The sequence below is a fragment of the Dermacentor andersoni genome, chromosome 7 (genome assembly GCF_023375885.2).
Source record: "Dermacentor andersoni chromosome 7, qqDerAnde1_hic_scaffold, whole genome shotgun sequence".
Lineage (NCBI taxonomy): Eukaryota > Metazoa > Arthropoda > Arachnida > Ixodida > Ixodidae > Dermacentor > Dermacentor andersoni.
Genome location: NC_092820.1, coordinates 179,287,904 through 179,301,916, shown reverse-complemented (window position 1 = coordinate 179,301,916; position 14,013 = coordinate 179,287,904). Strand labels below are relative to the sequence as shown.

Below are 14,013 nucleotides of genomic sequence, written 5' to 3'. Positions count from 1 at the left end.
AAAAATACCAACAAATAGCCTGCCTGCAAGAATTTGACTTACTGGTATCCAAAGTATGCAACGATGATGACGACAATGAGTAGTGGCACAGGGGAAACCTTGAGGAAAGTCACTGTGCCCTGATCTTCAAACAGGAAGGGATCTAAAATAGGCCAAAAAAGAGCAGCAAGAACGTTTAACGAATGGTCAACATTTAGAAGTGGTGAACTCTACAAAAGCTTCAACAATGCAGAGCGTACCACCACAGCTCTTGTGTCTAATGCTTTGTTTTTCTCTGGTGCTAATTATTGAGAAATTGAACTACACTAACTTGCCCAGTTCTCAGTCTAGATTACTCATGGCCTTTCTACATAGTGTTAACTGGACACATTAAAATTTCCTTGCACTTAAGGGCACATATCCCATCACAGCAAGGATTTCTACAAAGATAAAGGCACACGAAGACATAGAGGGTACTCCAATGTGAGAGACAAACAATCAACTGACTCAGATGTGCAAACCTTGAATGGTAATACTCCCTGAGCAGCTCTTTAAAGAGTCCCTCATTAAGAGCAGGGTTCGTCGAGAGGGAAGGCACGCGTCATTTGGTTTGAAATTTCAGCAGTTTTTATGGCACACAGCACCGTAATATGTTGCAGACACGACCATCGGCATGTCACGTATGCATTACGCTTGTTTATTCAATAAAAGTATGTTCAAGATGGCCAAAGATGGTGAGGGGCCATTAAAGAACGATTGATACAAACATTTTATGTCCCACTTTTCTTGCTTTTTTTAGGTAGCTGTGAACTCCATAATTACAGTACAAATCCTCAGTTCCTCGGAACCAAAACAAATAGTTAATTAAACCATCTTTCATGTGACCTGTTCAAAATGCATGCCAAGTTCCAACACAACTTTGAATATGAAAAAAAAAAAAATCACAGCCCAAGCACTCCGTACAGATGGTTAACCAGCGAAGCTGAAAAGTGCGGTCCGTGTGTATCACTGGGTTAATCCCAACGGTTCATTAAACGACGGCTTGGTAGGCTGCCAGATCTTCAGTATGCAGTTGCTGCTTGCGCTCGGCTGCACGAACCTGTTCTTGTGCCTGGGCTGCATTGGCATGGCGCAGACGAGCTCGTTCCCGGTTTTGCCCGCAGCGTTGCTGATCGAAAGCTGCCTGCTCATAAGGAGTACGTATGATGCATGGCCTACCCATTTCGGAGACCGAGAGAAACTGCTGCGCGCGTGCTCGACTGTGACAGAGAGCATTGACGTCACTACTGGCACAGCCAATCGCATGCCTCTTTCTTCATTTTTTTTTTTTTTCACACGTGCGCAAGGGGTTGCACCAGAGTTTTCACCGTCCAGGCGACAGACAGAGGGACAAATCAGCTAGCCATATAAAGCTTCACTGTAAAAGTAGACTATTTACATCCCTGAAAACTCTGGCGGCAGTCACATGGTATCACAAGCAACTCAAGAACGTGCCAGCCAACCCTATGCAGTGGTTGAAAGCAATGCAATGATCATGCCACTTAAAGCTGCCGAATTCCCCTGTCCAATTGCGTGCTCCTCTTGGAAATGCAGGGGAACATGCCATCCCCACTTGTCTCATTGAGTGCAGAATTGACTCAGCTTTCTACAGCAGTCATAGCGTGTACACGTCAGTGGTGTCTAGTACGACGTTAGGTTTCAGTGATGCGAGTAGTCTCCTTTTTCACATCCAAAGCAACGTTGCACCTGGCAAGCACTTACTTGTTACGGTTAAAAGGTAAAGTAATTGTCCATTGCACTCTCGAGTAATTGAGGCTCAGTAGCATGATTAGTAGGTTCAAAGCTATCAAATAAAAGGAATATAAAACATGACAATAATGTTCTGTCCTTACTCCTTTAAAGGAGTACTGACATGGCACTTCCTACTCTTAATTTGTTACGTTTTTTCTTTTGCGTTAAGACCTCAAAACACTATAAAGACCTCAAAACACTATAACACTAACCTCAAAACACTATAAAAGATACCAGCAAGCGTCACAGCATCCCAAATAATCTAGTATAACAGCTTTTTTACAAACCAGTCTTATTTTCGTTTCAAATAAGGTCACGATGTCATGTCACAGTAGGTGGAGACGGGGAAGCAAGACATCACAATGTTTTGACACTCATTCAGGTTTGATTGGTTGTCTGCTATACTGTGTAGACAGGGGTTCTCTCAAGCCCCCTTCGTGTGTAAGGCTCAAGAGGCGCATATAGTGCAACATAGTGAATGTGTGCGTGAATGCACACACAGTGTCACGTTGGCGAGAACAACATCCCTAGTACGACGCACTGGTGCAGTGAATGTAACCAGACGCAGCCAATGCGCTCCTACGCGGCTGGCGTCAAGATGGCTCTTGCTCCATCTGCGTGTTGGTCATGCCGACTGTGCTAATCCACAATGCATTGTGCTAAGAAAGAAGGTGCCCCCACTGCTTTGCCGACAGTTTCAGACAGCCGTTCAAAGTGATGCATGGTTTGGCTGCACATGCTCCGAAGAGAGCAGCTGGCAATGCGCACAATGAAGTATAGAGGGGATGGCATTTAGACTGGCGCAGGATAAACAGTGTAGCATGACTGGCCACAAGCGATGCTCGCCCGCACGCTGAAAACGGACTACAAATGTGCCTTTAGGCTTCACAGCCCTATTGCTCACCTTGTATGGCTGGGCTTTAGCGGTACCAGGACAAACAGAGACGCAACAACACATGGTTGAATAGCAAGCACAACAATGTTTATTGCTACCAGAAGATTCGCTTGGAAACAGGTTAGTTATGACCAAGAGGGCTGCAGAGGTCATGTGGCGAACAAAATCAGGACTCGACAGAGGATAGGAACAAGAAGGGTTTGAACACGAGCTACGAAGTGTGGCGATCGAGGTGCCTTCCCGTGCCTCATCCCCCAGCTCGTGCGTTGTGCTTAACTTGAACTCCAGGAACCGCCACTGTAATGGCAACATGGTGGACACGGCTAGCGCACTGGTGCTAATTTCTCACGCAAACCATGCCTCTCTCTCCCCGGCTCGAATCACCGCGCGAACAAGTGTCACCGGGATGTGCCCTGATTGGTCTCCCAAGTGGCTGCCCCCGGGCACCCTCTCACCCGGACTCTCTTCCGCTGAGTGCTTCATCGCTGCAGCAGATGCTCACAGGCCTGCAAGGAGTTTGTTACATGGGACCTTTGCTCCCACGGCTCCTGGCGCAGCGGGCCGGCATACTCAATCAGTCTTGCGGTGAGCCTTTGCCCGTAAGTGCCATGACTGTCGCACTGTGCTGCATCTTGAATGAATAAACCCACGTTTGTTGACGACCTGACTCTGGCACCTTCTCTGCACCATGTCGGAGAGTCGACGAGCCCTGCCGTAGTGCCTTTGTGCTTTGCGGAGCAGAGGAGCATTGTGCCCTTTTCTGACCATCGCTCGAAGGCTGAGCCTTATGCAAACCCCTCTCCACATAACTGGCGCCCAACACGGTTTCGGCATGGCATCAGAGCAGTCCCCTTCATGGCCCTCATTCCTGCTTAATTTTGTGGCTACAGACTTAATGTCCTTCGATGCGGACGACACCGACAGCATGAGGTACATTTGCCTCGGCGACCCTCTGCTTGTGGCCACTGGGAGCGATCGCTTCTCTGGACAGCCCTTTGGTGATGTTGACCACTCGGATGTGTACCCTAGTCCTAGCCATGCCAGTTTAGGGTTTCCTCGACTGTTTGAGACGCGTGCTGAGCAGGTGCCTACTAGCCCCTCCAACGTGCTGTTCCCGCTGGCCCCTTTTCGTCCCGAGCGCAGTTGAGTGCCCCATGTGCCGTATCGGAGCCACCCCGCTATAGGTGATGGCACAAACTCGTTCGCCGGCCTCTCTTTGTTCCGAGTGCCTTTCTAGGATGAATTTGCTGTGGAGCAGACTCCCTGCTCTGCCGTAGGCACGAGCTCACTCGCTGGCCCCTCCTTTTGTCTCCAGTGCAGTTCGATGTCCAGTGCGCCACAGCAGAGCCTCCCTGCCTCGCTGTTGGTGCAAACCCGCTCGCTGGCCTCTCCTTGTCCCAAGCGCAGCTGGTAGGCAATGTCGAGCGCGAGCCACCCCACTCAGCCGATGTCGCCACACTTTCTGACCACCGCTTGCCTCATGCGCAGCTGAGCGTCATTTCCGACGTGCGTGAGCCACCCCGCTCTGCCGTCGATCCATTCGCCCATCGTGTGAGGCCTTATATACCTGCCGGAGCAGCAACCCAGCTCACCCCTATGCCGTTTTCTGGCCACTCAGGGCCGTGTGTGCATCTGGGCGAACAGGCGCTGGTTGGCCCTTCTTAGACCGCCACGCCTAGATAGGAGAAAACACCGCTGCACACCGCAGCCGCACAGCTTCTCCAAGTCCTGATGGAAGCGGCGTCCTCACAGCCTAGTGTTCTAAAGGGAGATCTCCAGTCCCCTCAGCCAGGCATGCCAAGCAGCCTATAGGTACCCCTCTAGGATACCCTATAGGTACCCCTCTATAGGGTACCCTATAGGTACCCTATTCGGACCGCATGAGTGCTATGGAGTACCTCAAAGCACAGCACCACTATCAACAGGCAATGCGGCTGGACGACAGCATGATGTTAGGCATTGTACTGACCGTTTCACTAACAGCCCACGTGGCACTGTGGTATCGACTTGTTGGCCACCAAGCTCGTTTGATGGAGGAGTTTAGCGTTTTTCTGCAGCAGCAAATTCCTCCCTCCTGACTATGAGCGCCACATGCGTTGCGAGCTAGAGATTCCCATCCAACACCCCGATGAATCTTTGCTCGAGTATGTCAGGGCTATGCAGGAGCTCTATCTTCTTGCTAACCCTTTGGCATCGGACACTGAGAAGATGGAGCAGGCCATTCGTCAAGCCCATCCAACTTTCGCCGCTTACGTTCGGAGCTCCCGTTATAGCGACCTAAATGAGTTGGCCTCTGATGAGAAGCGAATTCAGGACGATATACTGGCAGCGAGAGCCTACCGCCCGCCGCTACCGACTCCCTCAAACCTTGTTGTGCATGGGCTGGTGGTGACATGTCACCCCTAACTCCCCGAAATACAAGGCGAACTCAGCCACGAGAGAACACTGAGAAGCGCGTGACCTTTCTGGCCACACTCTCGATCTGTACTTGCACGCCCGGGCGCACTGTTCTACCCTACACGGCCAACGAGAACACAAACCCTGTGCCCTGCCGCATGAGAGGAAATCCGATCGTGGTGCCCCTTTGGCTAGCGAATGGAAGCTACCTAGCGCTTGAGACACGTCCAGGCCCCCTCAGTCGGACCGAGGCGTTGTCTGCTACCATTGTCATGAACATGGCCATTTCACCCAAACATGCTAAGTGCACTGTCTGACGCAAGAGCCTCCTCACCCGTTGGGATACGGCGCAAGCCGCCAGTGAGCTCCCCCTCGCCGGCAGCAACAGCAGGAGTACATGGTGGTGAAACGCAGCCTCTGGCTCCAATAGCGTGCCACGCTGGAACCGACTTCCCCGACGCCAGCGCCTTTTATCGCCCTTACAATTGCTGGTCGACAGTTTGTGGCACTGCTGGATAGCGGAGCTTCAGCCTTACTGTTCAGCGAGGAGGTTACGGTTTATTTGCACCAGTGTTCTGTCCGCATTAGAGCCTGCGGCACCTTCCACCTCGCGAGAGGCACGGCTACCTCGTGAGGCTCTGTGAGGTTGGTTGTGCACTGGGAGAATCGCGTGTGCCAACAGCGCTTTGTGGATCTTCCGGGTCTTTCTGTGCCCGTGATTCTCGGACACGACTTCCTCGCACACATGGGTATCGTGATTGATATCACAAACGGAGGTTACAGGGCAGGCCCTTCTGACCCTCGCAATCCTTTGCAACACTCCCGGCGATCGCGGCGGCCCCTCAGACGCTGGGTGCCACGCGAGAGCAGGAGGAGAGGAGGCCTAGCATTGCCCCCTTGGCTCGTGTCCCTCACTCCACCGCCAATACTGGCCTCTTGGCAGGCACGATGGAAAACGGTTGGTGCGAACCGCTTTCTCACGAGCAGTGTGCTGCTACAGTGGTCAAGGTGGCGGCTACTCCGGCAACCCCCCTGTTAAGCAGCAGCTTGGACTGCTCGCTGCTGCCTTTGTATGACAGCTTGTCGGTGCCCAAGAAGGGACGCCCATCATTGCTGCTGACTCGTTTCAGTGCAATGTTCACTGAATGACCAGGTTGCACCATTCTTGTGCGACATCAGATCAACACAGGTGACACACAGCCGTGGAAATGAAATCCTCGCCCCGTTAGTGTGCCCAAGAGGGAAGCAATCAACCAGGCATTGGATGAGCTTACTGAGACCGGTATTGTCCAACGCTCAAACAGTCCCTGGGGTTCGCCAGTAGTAACAGACCCCAAGAGAGACAGCTTTTATTGACTATGTGTGGACTACTGCCGGCTGAACGAGGTCACGAGGAAGGATGCTTATCCTATGCCTAATGTGGACTTAATTGTGGCTTATCTAGGCGTTGTGTGCTACTTCACCACCTTGGATGCTAGACGCAGCTACCTGCAGGTTCAGATGGAGCGGGCTGATGCGGAGAAAACTGCGTTCACCTCTCACCAAGACGATTGCCAGTTTAACCGTATGCCATTTGGCTGCTCTGGAGCTGCAGCTACATTCCAGAGACTGATTGACTGCATTGTGGGGGATGCTATGTGGCACTATGCACTGATGTACCTCGATAACGTCATCTTCTCTCGAACGTTCGAGGAGCACCTCCGCCACCTGGAGGACGTCCTCGAAAGGTTGCGTGCCACCGGTTTTACTCTAAACCCGAAGAAAGCCCAAATAGCTGAGACTCGCATTTCTCTATTGGGCTTTACCATTGACAGGGCCTGTTCTGCCGTGCAAAGAGAAGGTGCGAGCTATCCTCAAATAGCCAAGGCTGGCAAACATTCAGGGCCTTAGGCGCTTTTTGGGAATGGTGAACTATTACAGACAGTTCATCTGGAATTGCACTACTCTCCAAGCGCCCTTGACTGCACTGTTGGAAAAGTCGGCACAATGGAGCTGGGGTCCTGAACAGGAGGGTGCCTTTCATGCACTATCCCAAGCTCTAGTGGACACAGCCGAACTGAAACTGCCGACCTCAACAGGAAGTTCGTTGTCTAAGCTGACATGAGTGACCTGGGCCTTGTGGCTGTGCTGTTACAGGAGTACGACAGCGTTCTCCGACCAGTCAGTCGCCTTTGCCAGCCGGTCACTTAACGCCGCCGAGCGCAACTACAGCGTGACCGAACGGGAGTTTCTCGTGATAGTTTTCACTCTCTGGAAATTCGACTGCTACGTCGACAGAGTTCCGTTTGTGGTGGATACGGACCACATGGCACTCACCTGGCTTAAGCGCTTTCACGAGCCCTCAGGCTGCCTCGCGCGCTGGGCGTTGACACCGAAGTGGTACCGGAAAGGGAGTTTGAACATGGTAACTGACGCCTTCTCGCATGCCCCCGATTCGGCGTCTGACCCTTTGGTCTGTCACTCCCATGAGCATTCGCACCAAGTAGAGACCGGAGCCTCAGTCTCCCATGACTCGAACGGCACCAATTCGGACTCAGCAGAGACCGGAGCCTGTGTCTCCAATGGCTCAAATGGAGCAACCCCCGATGGCAAAGCAATCTCCAGATTGTCAGCCTCGGGAGAGGACGTTTACCTGGTCGACCCCATTACTTCCTTGGGTATCGCCTTCAGCAGGCAAGAACTACTTAAGGCACAGCAGAGCAATCCATTTTGTCGACAAATCGTTGACGGGCTCACAGAGCCGAGCTCCCAAGAGGAGCGGGGTGGCAAAGCCGTTGGGCGCACACGGACAGCTGGTATTGCTGTTGGCGCCGAGTGCGACGCAGCTAGTACTGTTGCAAACACGTTGGATACGTATCTGTTTGACACCGATGGAGTTCTCCTGTGCTATATCCCATGTGAGGAGGCTCCCCAGAAGTCTTTTAAGGTGGTGATACCCCGCAGTCTAAGGAAGGCCACCTTGAGCTATTTCCACGACTTGCCGTTGGCCGGACATGTGGGTGGCCTTAAGAGTTCCCAAAAGTTATGCCGCTCCGCTACTTGGCCAGGCATGAAGCGTGACGCTCTTCACTATGCCCGCTCGTGCCGCGTGTGCCAATGTGTGAAGCCTCGTGCGGGCAAACCCCCCGGGCTCATGCAGCCAATCAACAGCCAGCTACCCTGGCAAGCCGCGGCCTGTGACATTATGGGACCCTTTCCCAGAAGCCGGCGAGGTTACGCTTTTCTCCTGGCTGTCACAGATCACTTCACGATATGGGCTGAACGGCACGCGCAATCTGGGTCAAGTTGACCAACATCTTTAACCACTTCGGCTTTCCGGCGGAGCTGATATTGGACGTGTCCTACTTCACGGCCAAGGTGTTCATGGATGCGTGTGCTGCCTTTGGCATTAAGCACTGCAAGACAACCACGTATCACCCACAGGCCATCCAGACAGAGGGGATTAACCGGAAACTCAAGCCCTCCCATGCGGCCTTTGCCCAGCAATGCAGGGATTGGGATGTCTGTTTTAACAAGATAAGCTTCTCTTTGCGGTCCACGGTGCATCGTTTGACTGGGTACACGCCCGCCTTCCTCAACTTCGGGAGAGAACTGCCAAACCCAATGGACTATGTTTTGTGGACTGGCAGCAGGGCGTGCGCCACGAAAGCCAGCTGTTCCGGCTACACAGCGGAGCTGTGCTCATGGATGGATGCAGCCCTTGGCCCACTACAACCTGGCAAAAACACGAGCTGGACAGAAGGCTCAATACGACCGGTCACAAAGGGACTTGTACTACGGTATCGGTTATCTCGCCCTCAGATGCAACCACGTCTTGAGTGATGCTGCCAAAGGCATCTCTGCCTCCTTGTCGGCCAAATGGTCAGGCCCGTACCGAATGGAGACCAAAATGTCCCCTCTGGTATACAAGCTGGCTGACTCCCAAGGGAGACCAGTTGGTGGTCCAGTTCATGTTTCGGACCTCAAACCTTCGTTGCCAGAAGCAGCGACTCGGGAGAGGGGGAGGCGGTCAATGAACCGCAGGCAATCCGTGACCCGGCTGGTGCCAAGCCATGCCACCGGTACAACCTGCGGAAACACACCTAGACAGTTTTTCTCCCACCAGCTCGTAGCTGGACTTCATTCACTACTGGGCAGATGAATGGAGAAATGCAACTACAGTGCGTGGGCACACATAGAAACAGTGACAGGCCCGGTGGCCTAGTATTCCCTCTTATGTGTTGCCCAAGCCTCAACACGACAAATGCCTCTTTTTGGGCAATCAGCCGGGCGGACACTTTCTTTTGGCAAGCCGGCTATGCTGGAGGGCTTTCCTGTAATTTGCCCAGTGTCGTTGAGTCTTCTGGTCACTCTGTGCCGCCAGTCTTGCTGACCACGAGGCTACTGTTTGAAGTCCTGCCGCTGTGATGGACTCCTATCTTGGAGGGCCACGAACTTGTGCCAGCCTTGCCTCCTGCTGCCTAGGCCTCTGATCACTGCGGCTGGTGCACCCAGTCAAGTGCTAGCTCCTGGCCAAGGGCAGTTACTCCGGCAGCTGCTGCTGCTGCTAGCCTGGCTGCCAGTCATCCCGGTCAGCTGTTCCTATCAGCACATAATCTGGGGAGCCCAGCAACTTTCGTGGTGGCCACTGTGCCAAAATGGCAGCCACGCCTCGCGCATCCCTGGCGGCTCCTGTCCGGCAGACTTCCAAGCGTTGCTGGCTGACCCATGGTGCTGCCCCACCTCGTCCTTCCTGGGCTGCCATCCCTTCCTCCTGGCAGTGGGGCCACCCAGTTGTGTGGAACTTTTGGCGACCAAAGCTGACCCCCTCCCCCCCCCCCCCCCGCCCCTATGGCTTTGCATTAAGAGAAGTGACATCTTCACCTCTTTGTACTGTAGCACCTTCTCGCTGACCTGGTTCTGATGATGACAGTGGCACTCTCTTGGACATTGCCCTGTTGGCTTAGCCTACTTTGGCTGAGTCAACCTTGCCACTTGGCCTCAGTCTTTAGGAGGGGGAATGTGGGGATCGAGGTGCCTTCCCACACCTCATTCCCCAGCTTGTGCGCTGTGCTTAGCTCGATCTCCAGGAACCGCTGCCGTAATGGCAATGTGGTGGACATGGCTAGCGCGCCGGAGCTAATTTCCCATGCAAACCGTGCTTTTCTCTCCCCGGCTCGAATCCCCGCATGAGCAAGTGTCACAAGGACGAACCCTGATTGGCCTCTCAAGTGGCGGCCCCCGGGCGCTCTCTCCACCCGAGCTCTCTTTTGCTGGGCGCTTCATCGCCGCGGCAGATGCTCACAGGCCCGCAATGAGTTTGCTACATGGGACCTTTGCTCCTGCAACTCCTCATTCTCGCACTTGGTAGACCACTTACCGGTTAGCCCTGGCACAGCGGGCGCGCATACTCGGTCAGTCATGCGGTGAGCCTTTGCCCGTAAGCGCCATGACTGTCGCACTGTGCTGTATCTTGGGTGAAACCCCGTCAACCCATGTTTGTTGACGACCTGAGTCTGGAGCCTTCTCTGCACCATGTTGGAGAGTCGACGAACCCTGCCGTAGCGCCTTTGTGTGTTGCAGAGTGGAGGAGCGTCATGCCCTTTCTGACCTCGGGGTAGGGTCGCTTGTAGGGTGAGCCTTGTGCAAACCCATCTCCGCAGTAGTCGGTACGGATCATTCATTATGAACAGCATCAAAACACATGGACAAGGAAGATCACTGGTCCAGCGCTGACTACCAATAGCATGCTTATTGAAGCCTGCACAAATATATACTAGTATTTGCAATGGGCTGAAAGAGAGAAAGGATGAAAAGGAAGGCGAGTCATCGTCAATCAGTTCTTACTGCACATGCATCACAAACTTAAAACTATACAAATGTAGAATACACAATATGGACACAACCTAAAGTGATTAATTTCTAAGCAACTGACGTTCCTTACCGTAAAAATCTATAGAAGGGGTGCTCACACAAGAGGCTCCTAAGTGACAGATTGAAAAGGCTTCAAAGATTTCCTTGGCCATATATATGATCACTGTACTTTCTCAGCCCATGTGTTTCTTCTAGGCGGGGTGAGAAGTCACACTTTGCACAATGAACAGTTAAATTACTACCAGTCTTAATCGCGAACCTGTGCGCATGCTCCCGCACACATTCATTAAGACAGCGTCTCCTTTGCCCTATGTAAGTGCAGCTGCAAGAGGTGGGAATGGTATAAACTATGTTGGTTTTGCAATCTATAGGCTTGGAGGCATGTCACTTACTGCACAGTCCAGATATTCGTGGGCTATCGTTGACTTTCTTGCACAACCTTCCCAACTTGTTAGGTGCGCACTTTGTCGGTCCTTTGTGTACAAGCAAAACATTTTTGACTGAGGTCCACTGGTGATACTTTTACTCTATTTACAACACCAGAATGCATTTTGGTAGTCTCCAATGGCTGGAATTTGCAATGGTGCACTGTGCTCAATAAAATTCGTGCAGAAACTCCTCTGGGAGTTGTCTAAGTATTCATAAGCATTGCATACTTGCTTATCTCCATGCCAGCACGTGACCTTATCAATATTGTCATTATAAAAGTGTTCATTATCAAAGCCCATAACGCGTTGTCCAGATGGTGTGAGCGTTGCCATACTGTGCACATATTAGAAGGCAGGGCTAGAAATTGCTTTCCGAGACAGTGATATGTACAGTGCTCACGGAATGAAATGCGTCAATTTAGGGCTAAGTAATGCGCATACTTTCGCTTCAACCGGCTGCAGTTCGTGTCACATCGACGTAATTCTGGCGCTTACACTTACATCGGAGTCCTCGTCACCTTTGGTGACCAAATTCCTAGCGACATGACATTGTGCTCTCGCGTACTTTGCACATATGTAGGGTTGTACTAAATGCTCCGTGTCCTATTTCAATCCGTGAGAACTGTACTTCCAGCCGCTATATTTAATCACGATTACTGTCCTGTCCTCTGTTCATGCTTTTATAATGCCAATGGCTTGGAAGCTAGAGGTTGTCATGTTTTTTGTCCAGTAACTTCTTTTGGTGCAATGTCATTCCATTACTTATTTTCTATGTAATCACACATGAACGTGTCAATAGCACTAGATTTCTTAGTGCTATTCTCTGAGCTTAAAGCATCCATGTTTCAACCTTTTGTAGTAGCTTGCACTAAAGTACTCTGTCCTCTCTCTCTCTTTGTGTGTTCAGTTATTTTGCACAGAATGTTACTTGTTCAGTATGAACTAAATAGACCGCAACAAAGTACTTCTGGAATATTTTTCTGGGAACATTACGTTTCATAAGCAATATTTGCAACATTGTTGTGCCTCAGTAAAACATCCATTTAAGTTAAGTGACTGTTTGACATTTTATTCCGATGTGGTTGCAAAAAGAAACAAGAACGATGAAAACCTCCGAGGACAGCAGCTACAGTAAAGCATAATTACAGAATACTATAACTGACGTCATTTTTCGCTGTTTCTCCACTGTTAACACAAAATGCAGCGAACTGATCAGCTTTTAGTACAATGACCTATGTGAGAAGGCCACAGCTGTCAATACACTAACTAGGCAGCAGCCTCACTCAAGTGTCTACGTGTACTTACAGCATATTTGGCAGATTTAAAGACTGTAGGGTTCAGTGTTCTCAAACTGCACAACGGGTTATGAGTAGAGGCTGGACCTATATGCAAAATGCCTATTTTTGTCTTATGTCCTTATCACACCTATTCAACCATGTAAGCACGAACTATGTGTCTAGAAACATTTTAGTGGCACTTTTATTGTGCCCATAAATGCCTTTTTCTGCGTTTGGTTCTAGCCTTACATCATTTATAATTTTATCTGCTGGGGAACTTGGTTGAAGGCAACCAATTGTTACCACAAACATTTTGCCTGTGTAAAGGCTGTTACTAATAGCTTCGCCGCAGACGAGCGCATCACTGTCAGAAGGGCTCGAGCTCTGTTACACGACAATACACTTCGTGCATTGAGTGTAGTACTTTGCGCCCCCTTCATATTTTTAGGCAACATGATCGAGATACTTCAGTAATGGGGCGGAACACTAACCCGGAATGTAGGGATAATTCTGGACATTCAGAAAAGGTCTACTATCCCAAATGGACCTGTTGGTGATAGAGTTGAAAACTTCAATAAAAAGAATTGCGGTAGAATCACAATGACTGTCGAAAGTAATGAGTTAGCACTGAATCAATATAGCAACGCAAGGTATTGCCACCATCGAAACAAGTTACGTATAAGGTGTGTACTGCAGCAGTACTCCTTTCTCGCACTTCCCGAAGAACACTCGGCACCATCTAGTTGCTGCCGCTGCTGCGAAGCCTGCGTGTGAGCTCCGAAATGTATGGTGCACCAGTGCATACAAATGCCGAAAAATGCGCAATGTGGCCCAGCAGGCTCCTCTCTCGCACTGCTTTATGGACATGGTGCACCATCTAGTGGCACTGCTTAGATGTCCTCGTGTGGCCTCCGAGATGAGAAGCGTGTCGCGCCGGTGCCTGCAAACACTGAGAATCATTCCCTCACTTGCCGCACACTCAGTGACCCAAGTTGGTGAGAGGTTCATTGAAGAGCGATTCATACCCAGTGCTTTCATGGCACAGCTGGCTAAAGCGTTGACATGAAAGTCATTCATTGAAAAGCAGCACATACCCAGTGCATTTGTGGCGCAGCTTGCAAATGTGTTGGGTTGCTGTCCTTGAGGAAACCTCCTGACGTGGGTTTGATTCTGCTCATCATTGGAGAAATTTAGAGGACCTTTTTCATCACTGTAGAGTGGCACGTGCCCAGTGGCCAGGGGCGTAGCCAGGGGGGGGGGGAGCTTATGGGCCTTTAACCCCCCCGAAATTTTTTCGTGCAGTGATGCACCGCCAACCAAAACAACCCACGGTGCCGGAAATCATTCTGGATTTTCTCTAGAATGTATTTTTCGCGCCCGAAAAAACATTTTG

General features: G+C 51.1%; 1 protein-coding gene across 2 annotated transcripts in view; it reads right to left on the bottom strand.

Moving 5' to 3' along the window:
• The window catches only part of LOC126533190 (uncharacterized), a 148,984-nt gene that overhangs the window by 89,954 nt on the left and 45,017 nt on the right, over positions 1 to 14,013 (bottom strand). For both annotated transcript variants that reach the window (XM_050180463.3, XM_055071628.2), the window contains exon 4: positions 43 to 142. In XM_050180463.3, the coding sequence (XP_050036420.1) occupies positions 43 to 142 (100 nt within the window). The remainder of the gene's footprint in view (positions 1 to 42; positions 143 to 14,013) is intronic.